Genomic DNA, 22,632 nt, shown 5'->3' with positions numbered 1-22,632 from the left:
CATTTCATAACTGTCTGCTGGGGATGGAAAGTGGAGAGGGACCCTATCTGATATTCTGTGCTCCGTATCTTTAATCAGTTCCATCCTCATCATTTTCTAGGAAATGGACACCTCTGTCTATCTGATGACTTTTCCATTTGCTTTATACTCTGATCCATGGAATATTTTCACACTTGTTATAGACTCCAAAGACTTCATCCACCCCCAGATTCTGTCTCAGTTACTCCCTATCACCTTGGGTTTGTGGGGACATTACCACACCAGCACCCTTTAGGATGCTTGGCTAGTTTTGTGCATTAAAAGGACTGTGGGACGGCTTTCTTGCCAGCCAATTTAATGCAGGCTGACACTCCTGGCATACTGAATTAAGGTGGAAGAGCCAACCGCCCCAGAGAAGAGTCCATTGCTATGGAGATTAAAACAAGAAAATGACAGAGCACAAAACACCTTTGTTTTCTTCTTATATTTAAATGGAAAGGAGATAGTAATTAAGCCAGACCAGAAGATGAGTTTTGATTGTTAATTGCTAAGGGAGGTGCAGTATTTCAATTTGTCCCAGTTCATTTGTACAATCAGGCAAATGAGGTACATGGTCTGTACTCTTGCCCATGGTATAATGCTGACAATTTGAGAATGAATCATTTTTGGATGTTTCAGATTTGCTTTTTAAAACTAACTGCAATATTTCCCCCCCTCTGAGTAGAAGCTGAGAAAAAGTGTTGTAGCCTTTTACCTAAGATCATGTTGTCATAGAGTCATGACTTCCATAGGGCCATGATGGCTTGTGCATTTACTCAAATAATGCCCAGAGTATTTAAAAGGTCTTGAATACTTCACCACAGTTTGATGCTCTAGTCAGCTAATTAAAAATTATACCTAGGGTTTTAGAACAAGAGGGTCCATGGGACTCTGTAAAACATTTAATATTCCTATTTCTAATTATAAAGTCATGTGAGCACACAGTAATATGCATTGGTATAACTGACTTCCTGGGGTCATTTGACTCCCTGGGGTAACATTTGACTCCCTGGGGTAACCCCTGACTCCCTGGGGTAACATTTGAAGCATTTTGGATAATCCATTGGAAGTAGTGATAATTTCAAACATAGGAAGAAGGGCTCAGCTTAGTCAACATGTTTATCAGCCCTTTACTGAGCACTTCCAGAATGTGATTCACTGAGGTGGGCATTAGGAAGTTCAAGGCAAAAGGCAGTGGTTCACTCCTCCAGCTGAACCTTTGAATCTTTTGGGAAACTTAAAAAACAAAACAAAACAAAAAAACACAGATTCCTAGGCCCAACTCTAGACTTTGATTTCATTTTTAACCATTTCCCACCCAGGCAACTTAAATAGACATCCAGGGTTGAGGAGCCACTGGTATAAAGTACACTGTGGTTTTCAAGGCACTTAGAGTTTAATTAAGAATACAGAACTTCTATTTATATCTTTCACTCTGTTTTTTTGTTTGTTTTTTTAGCTCCCTACACAGAAGCATGTACTAAGTTTCAAGTAAGAGGCATGGACATCATAACTGCTATGTTTGCAAGAACAGGCCCCTAGAGGCTGGGGTGATCATGGAGGAGGTAGGATTTGAACCTATGTTGTAAGGATGGGTAGGACATAAGAAAACAAAGGTGTGAGAACGGGGCATTCTGAGTAGAAAACTAATGTCAACCTAAGCTCAAGTGTGTTGGCTCAAAGCAAGGATGTGTAAGGTATGTGCCAGGTATTAACTGGATATTAGTGGGAAAATAGTGAGAATTCAGAGGGGCCTGCATAGGGAATTGGGCCCAAAGATCTGGATTTGAGTTCTGTACATGCCACTAAATATATGCTTACTTTGACAAGTTGTTTCACATCTCTGAGCTCCAGTTTCCACATCTGCCAAAAGTGGGATAAGTTCCAGTCAGGTTGTTTGGAATCAGTAAGGTGATACACACACACACACACACACACACACACACACACACACACACACAAGCATTTGGTAAACCACAGAGCCCCACCCAATGCTAGCTCTTGTGGTTACTGTCTTTAGAAGTGGCAGGCATAGGGGCACCTGGGTGGCTTAGTCGGTTGAGCTTCCGACTTCGGCTCAAGTCATGATCTCGCAGTTCATGAGTTTGAGCCCCGCGTCAGGCTCTGTGCTGACAGCTCAGAGCCTGGAGCCTCCTTCGGATTCTGTGTCTCCCTCTGTCTCTGCCCCTTCCCTGCTCATACTCTGTCTCTCCCTGTCTCTCAAAAATTAATAAATGTTAAAAATTAAAAAAAAAAAAAGAAGTGGCAGTCATAGGAGATTTTAGAGCAGAGGAGTGATGTATAAAAAGTGTTATCCTATTTTTTTTTTCATGAGTGGGTGAAAGAAATAGATAAAAGCAAGTATTTATTATCAATGCAGTATTTAATGTGATTGTGTTTAGGGACTTGGAACTCAGCTCTCAAAAAAGATCACCCTAACCGCCCATCACGACTGCTGTGGAAGTTATGTCTGATAAAAAAGAAGGTGAGTATTGCACTTCCCTAACGACTCAGTGCGCAACGCATGGTGCTCCAACAGTTTTGAGAAACTTCTAATTATTAATATCTGGAGCACTAAAGTTACTGGTGTGCCTTGTAAGAATTCACCTCCTTCCCTTTATTTAAATATAACCAATCTCTCTTTGAGAGATCTATAGCAACTTTTAATTTAGTGTGCTGTCCAACATGGTATCTACTGGCCACATATGGCTATTGATTGCTTAAAATGTGACCAAACTAAGGATTGAGTGTTTGATTTTAATTCTTTTAATTTAAATGTAATTAATTTTAATTTCAATGTAATTTGATTTATTAAAATATTTAACTCAGTTATTGGAAAACTTTTAACCATGTTTAGAGGAACTTGAGTATGTGAATATACTTTTGCAAGTGGATATTTTAGAGAACCTGAATAGATTATTTTTGAGTAAAGACCAACATCTGAATTGAGAGGTATATAAGTGTAAAATATATACATGATTTTTGAAGACAACAAAAAAAGAATGTAAATATCATTAATTTTTAGTATCGATTGATGTGGAAATGATATTTGGATATATGTCCTTTAAATAAAATCTATAACAGTTATGTATGTTATTAAAATTAATTTCATCTTTTTTCACTTTTAGAAATGTGTCTATATTAGGCTCACATTGTATTTATTTAAAAAGAATTTTTTAAAAAATGTTTATTTATTTTTGAGAGATTGAGAGAGAGAGACACAGAGTGCGAGCAAGGCAGGGGCAGAGAGAGAAGGAGACACAGAATCTGAAGCAGGCTCCAGGCTCCGAGCTGTCAGCACAGAGCCCAACGCAGGGCTCGAACCCACAAACCACAAGATCATGACCTGAGCTGAAGTCAGACACTTAACTGACTGAGCCACCCAGGCACCCTTCACATTGTATTTCATTTAGATCTAATCTAGACTTGGCAACATGCAGGTAACCTTAAATTTAGGCTTAGGTAACCAGATTGAGAAACATAGAGTGCTGCATAGAGGCTGAGATCATTAAGATTTCCTGTTAGGCTACCTCTCTTTGACTCTTGTGACCCCAGGCAGTATATGATACAGGCCAGCCAGCTTCTATTCTGGGCTACAAATAGAGCGCTGTGTGGATTACTTTAACTCTCTATCCGGATAATACAGCACATTTTTAAGATGTATAGGACAGAAGGGAAGAAGATCCATAAAGTAGAGGAGGACTGTTCTCTAGTTCCATTTTGCCTTAGGGTCATGTCCATAATTAATTAAATTATATTTGAAGTCTTGATACTGAGAGCTGGTAATTCCCATGTATCTCCTTAGCAACCTAATCCCACTCTGGGAAAGATTAACATAGAGAGATTGTTTTGGAGGGGAGGTACACTGTAAAATCTCCCTGAGGTAGGTAGAAACCTTAATTAGTTTATTGTTGTAAAGATGATAAACCACTTGGCTAAAGAAGGAATAAAGGAAGTGGGGAAGTGAGGAAAAGTGTGTAAGGGACAACTCAACAGAATGCTGTTACAATGGAACTGAAGAGTTGGGTCTTAATGGAGAATGTGCTGTAGAAAAAATTGTCAAATATGTGTTTTAGGAGATTATAGCCATATGTCACTTGGAATTTGGGTTTCGTTTGGTTTTTTGGGGGGGTGCCTGGGTGGCTCAGTTGGTTAAGTATCCAACTCTTGATTGCGGCTCAGGTCATGATCTCACAGTTTGTGAGATTGAGCCCTGCATCAGGCTCTGGGCTGACATCAAGAAGCCTGCTTGGGATTCTCTCTCTGCCCCTCCCCTGCTTGTGCGCTCTCGCATATTCTCTCAAAATAATCTTTAAAAAAAATAAATTCTTTTTGAAAAGAAATTAGATAAATTATATTTTCTTCACTTAAGTGTAGTGGAATTGAATATAAACTATTTTCTTTGAGGTTTCTCTTCAAAGAGCTTCCCTTCACATTCTGGTTTCCACAACTCTTTGCCCTGGAACAAATTAAACCATCTTAGTTTCAGCTTCTCTCTCCTGCACCTTGTCTCTAAGCTTCTCCCCTCCCGTGACTTAATCCTGCCCGTCCTCTGAACCTGCTTTTAGAAGGAGATCTTTCAGCACACAAAGTAATATTCAAACCTTTGTTAATTTGTTTTTTTACTTGTTTGCTGTGTGTTTGTTATTTTTAGCCAAGGGATATTTCCTACAAAATGAAAACTTAGGAAGAGTTCAAATATGTAAAACAGATAAGGTCTGAGCTTCTGTGATTGAAAGAAGGAAGGGCCCTGAAGGCACATGAAATTGATGAAGCACAGTTTTAAAACCACTGTCTTAGTCTGGATTTGATTCACTGTTTTATTTCTCTTGGGATATTTCTGTTTTAAGCCTTATCTCTAATAATACAATGCAAAGTCTCATATCTTTAAAGGGAAATTCATACATTAGCAAGCTGGCAGTAGGGGGTGTTAGTGACTTACATTGGCCTCTATCACAATGTATGTGCATACTGAATGTCATGGCGTTTATTTATAATATTTCTTTTTTTTCCTGGCATTAGGCTCTAAGTACCTGGAAGGCAGGGCTACCTAATGTCCTATTTATTTCAGCACATTTAGCACCAAATCAGCACCAAATTTAGCACATTTAGCATCTGGGACTTAGTAGGTGCTTAATGAACATATGCTGAACTAAATCTCTTTGAGTCTGAGGTATGGCTTTTCTAACATCTGTGAGATCAAACACATAGGCACTTACTTTGACTATAGAGGCAAAGAAGGCATTAGCCATGTAGGCATACATCTTTGTTCAGGATATCTCCGTAGTAAATTTTTGTGATGTCTCTGAAGAATGGAACCTGTGAGTAGGAAGGATAGAAACTCTCTTAGTAAGGCCAGTTATTTTTTTTATGACCCAGAAATTTTATTCTTATTCTTATTTTTTATTCTTATTCCACAAAACAAGTGAAAAATTTCCACCAAATGCATTGTGAAAAAGTGGTCATAGCAGTGTTATTCACAATTGCTCCAAACTTGGAATAGCTATAATGTCCATCAACAGAAGAATGAGTAAACAATTTGTATTAGTATTGTGTTGCTGCTACAACAAATTACCAAACACATGTTTGCTAGTCCCTTGGTTTTTCTAGGGGCAGAAAAGATTTTTTTCAATGATATAATCAAGAGATGGCCAATGATTTGTTCCCTGTCATAACTTCCAAAATTAGATCTTCTGGTGTCTTCACTTCAGAGATTTACTAGAGCAATTACACAGAACCTCCAAAGCATTAAGAAAAATATGAAGTTTTATGAACTATCTATCATAATAGCATTAAACTGATGATATAGGAAGAGTGAGTTTTTTAAAAAAATATAAAATAAACGTAAGAAAACAATTTTAGGCTAGTGAAATCATTTGGCATTAGAAATTCATTATCTTCCCCCATAGAAATGTTAATATTTGTACTCATGTTTTATTTAAGTAGTATAAGTATTTAAATCTCTTCATGAACTTTATCATAAAATATTTGTTATTGCTTATAATGATTTTTTACTGCTTTTGGGGGTTTAGTAACTTAAGGAATCCAAAGTATAAAGAAATTGTATTATTTTCAAACCTATTAATTAATTAATTTTGGATAAAAAGAACTATAATAAGACCAGATTTATTCAAACTAATTTAGAAAGTTGAAATTTATCTTTGTGCTACTGAAGAAATGAGAACTGACTGATGAAATTAATTATATAAACATGGTTGGAGAAAAGTTTAGCTCAATGAGAGTAATACCACAGTAACTACAGTAATAATTGCTCACATTGATTGAAAGCTTGTTATGTGCCAGCCTCTGTGCTAAGTGCTTTGTAACCAAGTGCAATTGAATCCTCAAAACTCTGTGCAAGATATATTCTTATTATTGTTCTCATTTTACAAATGAGAAAATGAAGGCTTAAGACAATAAAATAAGGTTCATGAGCAAATTGTAATTCAAGACCAAAATAGTGTGACTCAGGAATGAGAGCTCTTAAAAGTCATTCTATATGCTATGGATGTGTATCTGCAAGTAAACAAAGCTTTAATTATAGATTTTTTTAAGAGAAGGAGCAGACCTTGACAGCTTCCTTTTAATAATTGAAGTTCTAATGCACACTTGAATGTATAAAAGCTGCATGCTTGTGTACTTACCCTATTATGAACAGAGAAACAGAAGCTTCAAAGATTATTAACTGGATGGATTCTTAACATCAAAATTGCTTAATTTCTCATAATTTTAGACTCATTTGTTGAATATATAAAGATTCTTAGAAATTATAAAGTTAAGGAACACACACTAGAGCTTTGCCTTTTCTAAGGGCCTGAGATATGAATTCTCTTGTTCTACTTTACGAATTTAACTTTTTGGTTCAAAGGCTAATTTTTAGTTACCAGAGGAAATCAGAACAACTGCCTCAGCATCTTAAATGCCAGTGAGGGCTCGGGATTGCTGACCTGGAGTCAGTGTATCTACATGTCTTCAGTTGGAGTCGTTTTAGGGTCTGGTCTGTGAGAAGTTGCGCTCTTTTGATGGTGGCTGCCTTTCTCTGCCCTTTTAAGAACAATCCCAGGCCTTGTTGTGTTCAAGAACTTCATGGCTTCACTGTATGAGTTCACTGTGGCAAGTCCCTCAATGAGTCAGAATTTACTTGCTGGCTCCAGGAAGGCCATTAGGGTTGCCAGGGTGTATACTAACTCCTCCACAGTTCAGAGGTGACAGGTGGCTCTTGGTGAGAATCAGACACACCAGTCATCAAAAAGCCCAGCTAGGAGTATAATGCTGACTTGGGAATTTATCTCCTCTGTCTAAGGCCAATTTATAGTTATGAGGGGGAAAATCAGAACAGCTTTATCAGGACATTAAATTACAATAAGGACTCAGGATTGACAGCTTGAAATGAAAGTGTCTTGGTCTATTCAGGCTGCTGTAACAAAGTATCATATTCTGAGTGGCTTATAAGCAACAGAAATTTACTTCTCACAGTTCTGGAGACTGGGAAGTCCAAGATAACGGTGGCAGCAGATTTGATGTCTGGTGAGGCCTGCTTCCTCACTGATGGATGTCTTCTCACTGTATGTTCACAGGATGGAAGGGACTACCTACCTCTCTGGAGGCTTCTTCATAAGGGCACTAATCTCAATCATGAGGGCTTCACCTTCATGACCGAATCACTTCCCAAAAGCCCCACCTCCTAATACCATCTATCAGGCATTAGGTTTCAACATATGAATTTTGGGGCAATACATATCTTTTGTCCATAGCAGAAAGTGGCAATGAAATGCAAATATTTTACTAGAGTGAACAGGCAAACCTCATTGGAGTCTTCAGTACTCAAAAGGAGTGCATGGCTTCAGCAAAAGAAGCAGATGTGTAGGAAAAAGCAGAAAGCAACTCACAAGAACAGCTCCTGTGTAGGCTTCCAGCTCAGCTGACTTCAGTAGGCATTTGGGCCCTTGGCGTGTCAGAGCTTTGCCTATACATGAAGATTAGATCATCTTCAAGGTCTTGTTTGGAATGAAGACAAAATAGTTTCACCAAAACTCAGTGACTTAACCATATCATCTATGAATAAGTTATATTGTTTGTCATGTGTATGACACATGGAGGTGCTGTAATTATAAGGGAGATTCCATTAGTCAGAAGGATGGATTTGAAGGAGGAAAGATCATCATGAGAGGAAGATAAAGAGGATAAGTTGTGGAGTCACCCCTCAGAATATGTTACTGCCTTTCCTCTGGGAAGTACATGGTCTGGTTAGAAGACCCCTCAAAGTGGATTTGGATTTTAGTTCAAACTTGACAGACAGTTTTAATCCCTGAACTCCTGTCTCTTCCATGTGAGGACAGTGCATCTTATGGTTTGAGTGATGATATTTATAATGAAATATTTTATGATTCACATGTGACTTTGTGCTCTGATCTGTACAAAGAATATGTATACTTTTCCAAAAGCACATGCGTGAAGTCTTGACAATTTTTTTTTATTGGAAAGAATTAAAAAAACCCACCAATCATTATCCTTAGAAATATGTAAATAGCTCTGAATGTGGGGAGACACAGTGGCAAGTGTGTGGTGGACAGGGATATTTGAGTTTGACATGACTTACATACACCACTTTCCATGGTATAGGTATGAATGGAAGGAAGGAAGAAGCCTGAGAGCAAGAAAAGATATTTTTTCTAGAATGACTGCACAGAAATAATTCTAATGCCCATTGATGGGACAACTTAGTAAATGCTTTTTCTTCTAACCCAACATTTTTAAGGGGGTGCTAGAGTCCAGTTGTCTCTCTCCTTTATTGCTAAGGTCTTCTCCCAGGCTTCAATCCTTGGGATGGCATTGCCCCAAAGGAACAGCTACCTGTGGCCCATGAGTCTACATGGGGAAAAGCAAGGGGAGGTTTCGTGAAGGAATGAAGAGAGAACTTGTCTCCAATATTTTGTTATGAAAATTTCAAACATATAGAAAGCTTGAAAGAATTTTAAATTAACACCCATAGACCTACCACCCAGTTCTTACCATGAATATTTTACTGTATTCAACTTATTTCATATCCATGCATCAACATGCATATCATAGTCAGACTTCATTACTTGTTTATATTTTTATTCTATTAGTATAAAATGTACAACAACAAAATGCCAACATCTTAGACATGTATTCACTGAGTTAATTACATATGCCTGTGTGATCCACTCTGTATCAAAATATAGAATGCTTACCATTACTCTAGAAATTTCCTTCATGTTCCTTTTCAGTCAATTCATGCCATCTCCCACCAGAAAAATCACTGTTCTTTTTTTTTTCTCCCATATGTTAGCTGTGTTTGCACTAGAACTTCATAGAAGTGGAACGATAAAGTATTATATTGTGTGTGTGTGTAAGGATGCTTACTTTGCATAATGTTTTTGAAGTTCATTCATGTTGTTGTGTGTGCCAGTAGTTTGAATCTTTTTTGTTGCTTAGTGGTATTTTATTGTGTGAATATACTACAGTTTGTTTGCTGTTCTCTTGTTGATACACATCTGGGCTGTTTCCAGTTTAGAACTATTATGAATAAAGCTTCTATGAGCATTCTGGTACAACTCCTTTGTAAATATATGCTTCATTCTCTTTGATAAATACCTAGGGGTGGGATTGCTAGGTCATAGGATAGATGTATATTAAGTTTTATAAGAAATTGCCGTATCTTTTCCAAACTGATGATCTTACATTCCTACCAGTGCTCTGCAGACTCGCCAATATTGGCTGTTATGAGTGTTTTCAATTTTAGCCATTCTGGTGGGTATGTGGTGGCTATGATCTGAATGTTGCCCCCCCACCCCTACCCCTAGAAATTGGAATGTTGAAATCCAACCCCCAAAGGTGATGGTATTAGAAGGGGATTAGGTCATGACGGTGGGATCCTCATCAAAGGGTTTAATGGGATTAGTGCTTTTATAGAAGAGGCCCCAAAGAGCTCCCTAGTCCTTTCTACCATGTGAGGATACCCTCACCTGACCATGCTGACACCCTGCTCTAGTACTCCCAGCCTCCAGAATTGTGAGAAATAAATGTCTATTGCTTGTAAGTCACCTGGCCTATGGCATTTTGTTATAGCAGCCCACATGAAGTAAGACAGTATCTTATTAAGGTTTTGATTTTTGTGAAGATGAAGTTTCTAATTGCTTAAAATTTGAATGGCTGAAAAGAGAGAAAAATCTTGATCCTCCTTTCCTCTAAGGAGGAAATTTTAGACAAGACTGAGAATAATGTAGTCTATGTACATGCTGTAGAATTTTATATGTAGCTCTGGATAAAAAGAATGAGAATCTTAGGAGAATATAAATAAGAGTTATTATTATTTACTCATTTGTAGTTGTGTATTTTTTTATTTCATTGCTATTCCTACTCAGTAAACCTATTGAGTTTATTTTGTAGTTATAATTTTAACATCTAGATATAAGGTAAATATTCTTGAAGAAATGTACAGACATATGAATTAGTCATCAGGTATACAAAATACGTTTAGATTCGTTAGTAATTTCTGTGCCCAAAACATATTATGTCTTCTATATAGTAACATTTAAAGAACTTGAAGAGCTGAAGGAGATTTAGATTTTGTGTGTTTTGTTTGGTTTCCCTGGACTTAAGTAAATGAGGATATCTACCTTACCACTCTCATCATTGTAAGCTGATGTTTTTTTAAAGTAAAATATTACGTTGAAGGATCATTCCGTGAACTTCTTTTGCATTCACTTACAACATCCACTTGTAACACTTACCTTTTATAATATCCTGCAAGATTCATCACTGCCCAAATTTTAATCTCATAGTTTTGCCATTTGTGATCAAGAAAGTACATTAACTACATTAAAAAAACAAACCAAAACATTTTGTGTTTCTGTTTTAGGTCCCATATTAGAGATCGCCAAGCAAGATTTTTTTCAAGAAGCAAAAACTCTCATTGCCCAACATTATGAGAAAGTAAATGAGGTTAATGCTTTCCATTTATCTAACTTATTTTTCAGAAAACTAATAACTATTTTTGTATACTACACTGATTGTTCCAAATGGTTGCATGAACCCTAATAGATTCTGAATAGAAGAGAAAATGAAATCTTCACTAGATATAAAAATTGATTTTAGGTTGCATTTAAAAATAAGATTTTATAAATATACAGATTATTTGATTATATATATATATTTAATTTGCAAATTTAATCCAATTTTTAATGTTTTAATGAATTATAACAAATATTTGAATTAACTATCTCAAATAAATATCCCTCTTTAAACACTATTAGATAAAGCTAAACTAGAAAATATACTGTGAGATGTGTCTTTCCCATGCCCCCAGAATGACATCCTCCCCTGAATCTCCTTTCATATCACTTTGCATTAGAGCCCTTTACCAGTCTGACCATCCGTTGAGGGCCGTGACTCTTTTGTGAATGTTGCATCTCCAGCAACAAGCTTTGTGGTTGGTTCAATGAATATTTGCTGAATGGCATAGATTTGGAAGGTGGGAGTGTGAGGGAATCGGTCAGCAATAAGACAGGAATCAGCGCAGGTTGAAATTTTAGAGGATAGCATCTGCAGACGAGATGAGAAATTGTAGGGGAGCAGCAGCTATTGCGAGAAATGGGTCTTTGGGGAGACAGGTGAGGGAAGGGGATCTTAGGATGGCTTACTGTGTGCCACATCATACTACTGCTTTTTGAATACTTATATATTTTTAATGTTTATTAATTTTTGAGAGAGAAGAAGGGGGAAGAAGGGGGAGAAGCAGAGAGAGAGGGAGACACAGAATCCGAAGCAGGCTTCAGGCTCTGAGCTGTCAGCACAGAGCGCAACACAGGGCTCGAACCCATAAACTGTGAGGCCATGACCAGAGCAGAAGTTGGATGCTTAACTAAGTCACCCAGGTGCCCCTTGAATGCTTTTTTTAAAAACTGAATTTTAGATAAGGACTTTAAATATTTTTAAATGCTTGTAGGTGAGGGGGATATAATTTTACCTAGGTTTCTTTTGAATGGTCCTCTAGGCTGAAACTGGTCATAAGTGGTTTTAATTTTGTAATCAACCTTGTTAACATTGCTTAACTAATTTTTTTCTCTAACCAATTAAAAATGATTTCAAGTTATATTGATTTCACTAGTAGAAACATAGGTTGAAAACTAAAGAGTTAGATAGATGTATTTTAGAAACTTGACCTTTCTAAAGAATTTTATCCAATCCTAAGAGCATACTCTTCTATCTTGGGTTGCTTGGCAAAACATAGTACTATCTTATTAAAATCTTTTTATTGGCATCTTGAGTTGGCACCAATTTGAATTTGTATAAATCTTTTTTTCTGGAGGGGAGTGATGAGGGCAGAGAGCCATAGCTCTGTCTATGGGCCAAGATAATGACTAGAACAGTTATAATTGTTTGGATAATTACCTGTTGGAGACCTGGGACTGTATTTCTATTGTTCAAGGTAGTCAAAAGTAAGAAGGAATTAAGTGATTGAAAGGATCTGAAATATATATCTGATTATTAATATGCTTTCTTGAGAACTTGCTTCCAATAAGAACTGTAAGTTCTGGTTCAACCAAGAAGTTTGGGAGTGTTAGCATTTTATGAACATTTGAAAATTCTTCAAAGATGCTTGAAAAATATTAAACTCTTAATATGTCTAGTATTTGAAAACTTCTATTGTAAAGTGGACTTTAAAACTGCATTTGAAAATATCACATGTGAGGAGAAAATTACTATTTTAGAATTTACATTTTTTTTTTTTTTGGAAGTGAAAACTAACCCTCATTCTTGTTAAGGGCTTTTGAAGAACTATAAAGGATAACATCTGCTTTATCTGATTACTGTCATGTGCTTTATAATAAATGTCTTATATAGTAAAGGTATTTTGTAAAATGCAATGAGTGGATATAATTTTATTATAAAATGTATTATATAATTTTTGTATTATACTATTAATAGTAAAATTGAGTTTTATTAAATTTATTTTTGTTTTACTCACAGAATAAAGTTCAAAGTACTTCTATAAATGTTTTTAGAAATAAACATCAAAAACCAAAATCTGTAAAATTCATACCTTTGGAGATTAAAAAAAAGGAAACACTTGATGGGGTCCAAGAACTTTGGACGGCACACAAAAAGATTTGTTTTCCCAAACACCTGTTCAAAAGGGAACATTTTGAGGAGACCCCTCAACAAACTTCTTTTAAGGAGCCATGCATGTTTAGTGTAAAGGAAAAATTCAAGGACTCGATGGATCTAATTGTGAAAGGTAAGTTTTTGGTGGAGCAGAGAATTTCAGCAAACCAACAGGCAAAACTCTTTGCTTCTGGTGTGCTTTTAATGGAATTTCCTTGTTGAAACAAAAGCCCATACTTTAAGTCTTAGCCATGGGAGGTAGGGAGCCATGATTAAAAGGGTTACTAAGCTCTGGGGACTACCAGAAATTGAGAAGAGAGTATGCTAATGGGAAAGAGGAATTTATTAGGACAAAATTGGTTAGCCACGTCTTCCGACGGGATAATATTTCTTCTGATACAAATTCTCAGACCATTGTAGTTCACCATTACTAAAGCAGTGAGAGGTTTATGGCTTTGAATTCTGTTGTTGAGCAGGGTAGATAGTATAGGCAAGCTGTGAGTGTGTTCCCCCAAAACCCCAAAAGGATTTTTAGGAATTGTAGAATTTTCCTTAAGAAAAATTATATAGTAGAGGTTTATTTTCTATCAGGAACTTGGTAAGATGGAACTTGGAAGTCTATTTAAGCAAAGTGATATTGTTTTCCTGAGACTAATGGCTAGAAAAAATGACTTTTATTAAAAAAATTTTTTTTAATGTTTATTTTTGAGAGAGAGAGAGCATATGCGTGCATGAGTGGGGGAGGGGCAGAGAGAGAGGGAGACAGAATCTGAAGCAGGCTCCAGACAGTGCTGTCAGCATAGAGGGGCTGAACTCATAAACTATGAGATCATGAAACCAACTGAGCCACCCAGGCATCTCTAGACAAAATGACTTCTTAAAACACATTTCTGTTTAAGCCTTTGTAACTTCATCTCCATTTTTCCTCTTTTGTTATTGCTTCTTATGTTATTCATTCAATGTGGATACTTTCCTATGTTAGGAGCTGGAGAAATAAAGGTTAAAAGGCTCATAGAGTAATGGTGGGGATGAGTGTCTGAGTAATTTCTTATTATCCAGTGTGACAATTGCTACACTAGAGGTAAGTGCAAAGCATTACGGGAACATTGTGGAGTAACCAACCAAGTGCCAGAAGGAAATTTTCTCAGAAGAGAGCTCATTAGAAAGGGGTTTTAAGGAGAAATTTGTTAAATGTAGTGTGGGAACAGAAGAGGCCATTTTGAGCCATGGGAGAAAAATATTAAAGCTCTGAAGGAAGAAAGAATGTGATACGTTTGGGAAAGGAGATACGTGATAAGAAATGAGGTTAGGAAGACGGGTGAGGCTAGATTTAGAAGAAAATATAATAGCAGGCCTAGGATTTGAACCTGTGTGTAATGGAAAGCCACTGGTCATTTCAAGAGAAAAGTGGGGAAAGGGTAAGATATGACCATATTCTTCTGATAGAAAAATAAAACTGTCAGTAGAGGCTGTGCAGAGAATGGTGCCAGAGAGATAAGTGAGGAGGTTGCATGGGAAAGAGATGATCCATGTAAGAGATGGCAGGGGCCTAAGTGAGGGCAGTAGTCAGCATCAAGTAAGTGTGGAGGAGGGATTTACAGCAGCATTTATCAAAGTAGAGTCTTCAGAACACTAGTTCTGAGGCATTCACCTCAACAAAAGGGATCTCTAGTTAGATAAGTTTTAATGCATTTACTACTTGGAGATTCATGTTGAGCATTAATATATTGAGAGCTCTGTGAAATGCTGTAGAAAAGAACTCCGTTTGCTCTTTTTAACTTGGCCATCACCAATTCATTTGAGCAAAGAATTCCTAAAGAAAGACATTGAGGTTTCTAGACTGGAATGCTGGGTAGGTAGGCATTATTACATTGAGATCGGAATGGAGAAAGACAAGTGGAACTTAGGCAGATGGAGAAAGGAATGGGAAAGATAGTGAATTGAGTTTTAGACCTGATAAGTAGACATGAATATGAAGATAACCATTAGGAAGTTGGAATTGGAGATCTGGCAAATAAGAGAGAGACAGGTGAAGATTGAAGATTGACGTTGGGGGTTAACTGCCATGATGTAATTGTGAGGTTCATGCATTTGTTCAGCCAAGATTTACTTATATGTGAAATGTATAGAGACAAAAGATATGCTACTTACCCTGAAGAAATTCAAACTTGATATATGTAATTTGTATGTGGTTGGATAAAGAACGATAAATAGATAGTTACAATATAGTGTGACCCATATTGTAATAAAAATAAGCTTTACTGCTTTGAAATCAATAGGAAGGCGATACCTTCTTCAGATTTAATAATTAAGGATGGATTCCCAGGAGATTTAAAGTCTTTGGTAAATTTTGAAGGGTGATTAAACATCTACTCAAGGCAAACCATAAGAGACTCTTAAATACAGAGAATAAACTGAGGGTTGATGGGGGGTGGGGGGGAGGGGAAAGTGGGTGATGGGCATTGAGGGGGCACTTGTTGGGATGAGCACTGGGTGTTCTATGGAAAACAATTTGACAATAAATTATATTAAAAAAATAATGAAAGACGAAAAGTTCTATAGAACTCTAACTAGACTCAGATGGTCTAACCTCTACATGATAATGGATATCTGAGAAAGTGATTGTAGTGTCTTTGCAGGAGCTGAAATGATTTTATATGACTGAAATGAAGATTGAGGAGTAATCAGAGATGAGACTAGATTTTGGAGAACTTTGAATTTTAGCCTAAAAGTAATGGGAACCATTTAGATGTTTTTTTTTATTTTTAGGTTTATTTATTTATTTTAAGAGATACAGAAACAGCGTGAGTGGGGGAGATGGAGAGAGAGGGAGAGAGAGAGAGAATCTCAAGCAGACTCAATGCTGCCAGCTTAGAACCCATGAAATCATGAGACCATGACATAAGCCGAAACCAGGAGTCAGATACTTAATGGACTGAGCCACCCAGGTTCCCTGCTTTTCAGATGTTCTAGTGAAAAGTTGGCAGTGATCACATTTGCATTTTTAGAGCATTCCCGGTTGCAGAGATGAGGTGTGTTGAATTTTGGAGGCACAGGGTCCATCGATGAGGGGACTAATTCATATGAGAAAGGATGACTTGAATTAAGGTAGTGGCACTGAGAACAAAACTGAGGGAAGAGATTTTAGAGACATTTAAGAAGTAGAGTTTCTAGATTTGGTCAGCAGTAGGTGGAACATAAGACACAGGGGAAGAGCTGTGGGATTCACTGGCATAGTTTGTACTAAGTGGCAGCATGGGAACGGATGCAGGAAATTAAAGTGTTGGAGATACATCTTACGTAATAGTAAAACTGCCACCAGCAATAAGTTGGAATCTAAACCATGTACCTACTGAGCTTTGTTCTAGGTGATGAAGTTGGGAAATAGCATTATTGAATATGTTGGTGGTTTTGGCTGCCTGTGGGAAGTTATTCTATAAAAGAGATGAACTATCAAAAGTATTGGCTGGTTTGCAAGCAGAAACGAAAGGGCATAGAGTGGTACTAGGTATTAGAATCCTTGGTTTTGAGCAAATGTCTAAGACCTATCATTGCAGCAAAAATCAGATTAAGGGTGTGTCCTTCTTAACTAACCAGCCCATATTCTCAGATCCCCTCCAGGCACTTAACACTAAGTTGAAAGACTAAAGCAAGGGATAAATAAATGAAGATACAAAAGAGATTTTAAAGCTACACTTAAAAAAAAAAAGAACTTTGAATGTGGTTTTTGGCATGAAGAATTAATTAGAAAAAAATGAATTAAAAAATCTAACAAATATTTTAGAGAATGTTATTGCCAAAGAAACCATGAACTTTGATTTAATAAAATGTTCAAAAGTAAAATAACCTGGCTTTATTTGGAAGTGACCCTCAAAAGCTGTATAGTCCCCAGGGAGGACAATAGCAAGGTGTAGCTAACAAGCAAAGAAAAATCTTCCCAGAGTAGATCCAGAGACCACAATGAACCAAAAAAATAATAATAAGGGAGTGTACTTCCAGGACAGAATCATTGTGTACTCAAAAAACTTCTCCACCTCCAGGTTAGGGGGGCTCTCAGTGACTCCCCAGCAGGATTCTGTAACTTCTTTAGTCTGGTGATTGCTATGTGACTTTTCTTTTTCTCTTTCACGGATGGAGTTTTTACTGAAGTTATCCTATACCTGCCCCAATGCTGGATGTTGTGTGCTTCTGGGGGAAGGTGGAAATAATTTTATATATCTTGTATGTATTATTACTGGCCAGAAGGAGCCACACCTGGACCTGATGAAGAAGACTTCAAATAGCCAGAAATTCTGGACTCTGAGCTGAATGTAGTACTTTGGTTGAACTTTAGGTTATCTCCTTTGGGGAGAGGAAGAGTGTATTTGTCAGGGAATAAGAATGGATGGATATTTGATGTTCAAAAGGGCTGACTGTGGCAGAGACTGGCTAGATATTTATCAAACTTATTACTGTATCCTTTTTTTCCTGGGCACTTGGCTAACATACATTTCTCATGTCGCTTACAGTTAGGTGGAGCTATGTGACTGAGATTTGGCTCAGTGGATTATAGCTAGAAGTGATGCTTATCCAAAAAATATCTTTTGTTCTTTTCCCAACATGTCTCCCATATTTTCAACTATGAGGACTCTTTTTCAATACTCTTAAAACAATTGCAATTTCATTGATGGGAGAATAGTGAAAGTGCTTTTACATATTTATCGTTTATTTATTTATTTATTTATTTATTAAAAAAAATTTTTTTCTGTTACACAGAACTTTTGTTTTTTTTTAAATTTTTTTAATGTTTATTTATTTTTGAGAGAGAGAAAGAACATGAGCCAGGGAGGGGCAGAAACAGAGAGAGACACACATAGAATCTGAAGCAGGCTCCAGGCTCTGAGCTGTTAGCACAGAGCCTGATGCAGGGCTTGAACCCATGAACTGTGAGATCATGACCTGAGCCCAAGTCGTATACTTAACTGACTGAGCCACCCAGGAACCCTGTAAAAGTGCTTCTAATAACTGTCAATTGAAAAATTTTGATTGAGATATTCAGTAAATATGCAAAACTTGGTATGGGGAATACAAAAGGGAAATTTTCTCCCTCATGGAACTTGGAGACTAGCTGGGGAAACAGTTATCAATTAAATAATCACTTACATGCAGTTGAGAGTATATGACAAATGAATGGTGCCTGGACTGGGGTCAGCAAAGGCTTTCCAGAGGAAATGATAATTGAGCTAAGCTATGAAAGATGAGGAATAATTACTAGGATAAGAAGTAATTCCTGCTTGGAGTTCTAGGTCATGAGAAAACCATTTGCAATGGCCCAAGGGAGGGAAGCACAGACATAATTTCAAAGAAGTACAAAAAGAACTTATGAGGCTACGGTTCTGGGAAGGAGCTGGAGAGGGGTAGCTTACAGCTATCTGAAAAATAGGACCTTGTAGTCAGTGCTGTGCTAGCAAATGTTTATTAACTGGCTATGGTGGGGCAGAGGGAGGAAGCCTGATTTATAGTCTTTGCCAATTTCCATGGTGTAAATACTTTAATGTAGCCAATTTCAAGCTACCAATGTTACATCACTGATTAGGGGAGTTACGAAGAGATGTGCACAGTCTGTTCTTTCCATAGTTGGGGCAAACACCTTTCATACACCACTTGAAATATTCTTAAATTTACTTCTTATCCAGCTACTGCAGTAGAGGCTGCTTCCTTCTCCAGGCTTCCCTGACTCCTTCCCAGCTTGGGACACCAACAAAAATGGGCTCAACACTGGCACATGAGCAACAAGGAAGGGAGGATAAGAGCCAATGGGTAAATGTTTCCTCCTTTCTTTCCCTGGGGAGAATGGTCTTAGTTACACTATATAAACTTCTCAGAAGGTCCTAAACAGTTAAGCAACCAGTTTCTTGTAGTGATGCTCAACTCAGAAAGGTTTCTTACATTACCTTTCTTTCTTGTTTTATTTCCTCATTGTTCTTTCCTGTTCCTTGAGCTCACTTTCTTAAAATACCCTCTTAAAAAATATTTTGATGGTGAGTTGTCAGTATTTGGTAAGAGACAGTATGGAATGTGAGGGAAAGGAAGAGTCAATTATCAAGAAAGGATAATTCTTAGGCTTTAAAACTTAATGAACTGGAAGATAGGAGTTATCACTTTCTGAGACAGGAGAGTGACCTACAGTTTTCAATGGGCATAAATGTAGAATTGAGGTTTGGATATTATGTTTAATGTGTCTATTATACATACAAATGAAAATGTCAGATAGGTAGTGTATAAGTGTGGGCTCAAAATTGGAGTCACTAAAATACAGATCAATATTGTCTAATAGAAATATTATATGAACCACAAATGTGATTGAGAACTTTCTAGTGGCCACATTGAAAAGATAGAAATAGGTAAGGGGCACCTGGATAGTTCAGTCGAAAAACCATGTAACTCTTGATTTGGGGTTGTAAGTTTAAGCCAAACATTGGATATAGAGATTCTTAAATAAACTAAAAAAACAGAAACTGATAAAATTAATTTTAATGATAGGTTTATTTAACTCATTATAGCCACGATAGTCAATATAAAAATTGTTAGTATTTTACATTATTTTACATTTATACCCCAAATCCAGTGTATATTTTAGAAATTGGTGTAGCCACATTTCAGATGCTCAGTAACTATAGTTGGTGAGTGGCTACTGCATTGAACAGCATAGATATCATTTTAATTTACAATCATAGATAATATCAGCAAATAAATAAATGTAGGTAGAGAAAAAATATCCAAGGACTAAGTCCTGGAGGTTTCTGACATTTAGAGGGTAAGAAGAGAAGTGCCCAGCAAAGGAAGTAGAAATGAAGAGCTGGGGAAGAAATCATGAGAGTGTGAAATATATTACTCGTATTTCAGTAAAGGAGGAGGAATGCCTTAGACAGGAGCAAGGAAATCTCATCCATTGTCCTAGAAGAAAGACAGGGCCATGGGCACAGAGAGAGTCTCATTGGTAGATTAGATGGTGGGATTGGTACTGTTTGTTTGTTTATTTCAGTGAAGTTAGAAGTAAGGTCTTCACTTGAGGAAGGGATGGGAAATATTGCGTTTTGAGGAGTGAGGAGAAGAGTGAGTTAATCATAATCTGAGAAAGTGTGGAAGTGCATGGACTAGGAAAGGTAATTTTCTGTGAAAAATACTCCCCCTTTTTAAAAAAAAAATTAATTTTTTTTTAACGCTTATTTATTTTTGAGACAGAGAGAGACAGAGCATGAACGGGGGAGGGTCAGAGAGAGAGGGAGACACAGGATCTGAAACAGGCTCCAGGCTCTGAGCCATCAGCACAGAGCCCGACACGGGGCTTGGACTCACGGACCGCGAGATCATGACCTGAGCCAAAGTCGGTCGCTTAACCGACTGAGCCACCCAGGCGCCCCCCCTCCCTTTTTTTTAAGAGAAAAGAGAAATAGTTGGGAAGTGTCAGTAAGGATTAAGGAAGAATCTGACTTTATCTCTAGCCCTAGATTATGGGAAGGGTGAAAGAGAATAATGGTTACCCCGTGAGAGAACTGTTGAAGAAGTTGTGCCCTTAGGAAAATAACGGTTAGAACAAGAAGACAGTGCAAACATAGAACATAGCTAGAATATCAGTTCAGCTGATGAAACATCTGGGGTTTCTTAGGGTACAGTGAAGAGTTTGGGGAGGCAATTCAAGGAAGGATAAAACAGTGGGGGTCTGTGGAGATTAAGGTCAAAAGCAAAGAATGAGAAGACAAGTTCAGAGGGTCTTTTATAGAAGACAGGTAAAATGTTCAAATGGTAGTCTCCTTTTGGGGATTGTTTTCTTTAGCGGTTTGTGATCACGAGGCCAAGGGTGTTGGGGGTGAGGGATATGGGAAAGGAGTGAAAGTTTTATCAAGAGCACAAGGATGACAGTGGTCCTCCTGAAAATCCTATTATAGGCTCTGTTGAAGCCAGAGACATTTTACTGGGAGCTTTTGCATGTGTCCCACCAGACAGCTGTGAAGTGCTGATCTTAGAGTTTATATTTGAATTAAAATTGGAATTCACTTCTTAAAGTTCTTATCTCAAAAAGTATATATTAAGTCTGTAACTTGCATCTATTTTTTAAACATACTCCTAATATTCACTTCAGTGTGAATGGAAGCATGATCTAAGATATCAGCAGTATTAATTCCAGAACTTGATTAAAGTTTGTGAGATTAGAAAGAAAAGTGAGTCCTGTGTGTGTGATACATGTACCTTGCTCATGCTGCAATGACAGATCAGCTGCATTATCTTCCATAAGCTAAACATCTGTATGAGAAGAGGCCAAACATTCCTTGAATTTGATCCAAGGATATCAACTTTAAAAATACACTGGGGGCACCTGGGCGACTCAGTCGGTTAAGTGTCTGACTTCGGCTCAGGTCATGATCTTGCGGTCTTTGAGTTCGAGCTCTGCGTCCAGCTGTGTGTTGACAGCTCAGAGCCTGGAGCCTGCTTCGGATTCTGTGTCTCCCAGTCTCTCTGTCCCTCCCCTTCTCATGCTCTCTCTCTCTCTGTCTCTTTCTCTCTCTCTCAAAAATAAATAAAGATTTAAAAAAATTAAAAAAAATAAAATAGGGACCCCTGGGTGGCTCAGTCGACTTCAGTTCGGGTCATGATCTCCCGGTTTGTGAGTTCGAGCCCCGCGTGAGCTCTGTGCTGACAGCTCAGAGCCAGGAGCCTGCTTTGGATTCTGTGTCTCCCTCTCTCTGTGCTCCCCCACTTGTGCTCTCTCTTTCTCTCTCAAAAATTAATAAACATTAAAAAATTTTTTAAATAATAAAATAAAAATACACTGTAATAGGGGCGCCTGTGTGGCTCAGTCAGTTAAGTGTCTGACTTTGGCTCAGGTCATGATCTCACGGTTCGTGAGTTTGAGCCCTGCATCAGGCTCTGTGCTGACAGCTCGGAGCCTGGAGCCTGCTTCAGATTCTTTGTCTCCCTCTCTGCCCCTCCACAGTTCATGCTCTGTCTCTCAAAAATAGACAAATATTAAAAAAATAAAAAAATAAAAATATACTGTAACAATTATAATATCAAGTATCTTTAGTAAATATGTTCTCTGTGTTTACATGTAATAAATGCCCATATTTTTCTTCATAGAGCAAAATCAGAAAAAATATAAAATGATTTCTTCTTTGAGTATATAGATATTCTACAGTACTGCTTAACCATTTTGTATTGTCAAGCTGCCAACAATTTATGAATCTTGATAATTAGAAGTCACATGTGAAAATCTGGTTTTGTAATATAAAATATTAGGCTATAGTTACTATATAATATATAGTTTTCACTCATTTATGTATTCATTTAGGAACAAAAAAATACTTAGGTTTAACTTTGAGTCATTTAAATTTGAAAACAGATTAATTAAACTCAATGAGCTTTCCTGATATTCATGTCAAGCAAATATATTTAAGGTCAATATTGGATTGTTCCTTAACCAGTTTGGAAAGGAGTAAATGTGTA

General features: G+C 37.2%; 1 protein-coding gene across 11 annotated transcripts in view; it reads left to right on the top strand.

The window, feature by feature from the left end:
- IQCM (IQ motif containing M) overlaps positions 1-22,632 on the top strand; it is a 649,001-nt gene that overhangs the window by 73,005 nt on the left and 553,364 nt on the right. For 10 of the 11 annotated variants that reach the window (XM_049632276.1, XM_049632278.1, XM_049632277.1 and 7 more), the window contains exons 2-5: positions 1,478-1,583; positions 2,421-2,503; positions 10,904-10,986; positions 13,015-13,282. In XM_049632276.1, the coding sequence (XP_049488233.1) occupies positions 2,485-2,503; positions 10,904-10,986; positions 13,015-13,282 (370 nt within the window). In that variant the 5' untranslated portion in view covers positions 1,478-1,583; positions 2,421-2,484. The remainder of the gene's footprint in view (positions 1-1,477; positions 1,584-2,420; positions 2,504-10,903; positions 10,987-13,014; positions 13,283-22,632) is intronic. The other variant, XM_049632280.1, reaches the window with a different exon arrangement.

The sequence above is a fragment of the Panthera uncia genome, chromosome B1 (genome assembly GCF_023721935.1).
Source record: "Panthera uncia isolate 11264 chromosome B1, Puncia_PCG_1.0, whole genome shotgun sequence".
In the NCBI taxonomy this organism is placed as follows: domain Eukaryota; kingdom Metazoa; phylum Chordata; class Mammalia; order Carnivora; family Felidae; genus Panthera; species Panthera uncia.
Note: the sequence above shows the minus strand (reverse complement) of the source record. Positions and strands in the feature narration are given on the sequence as shown.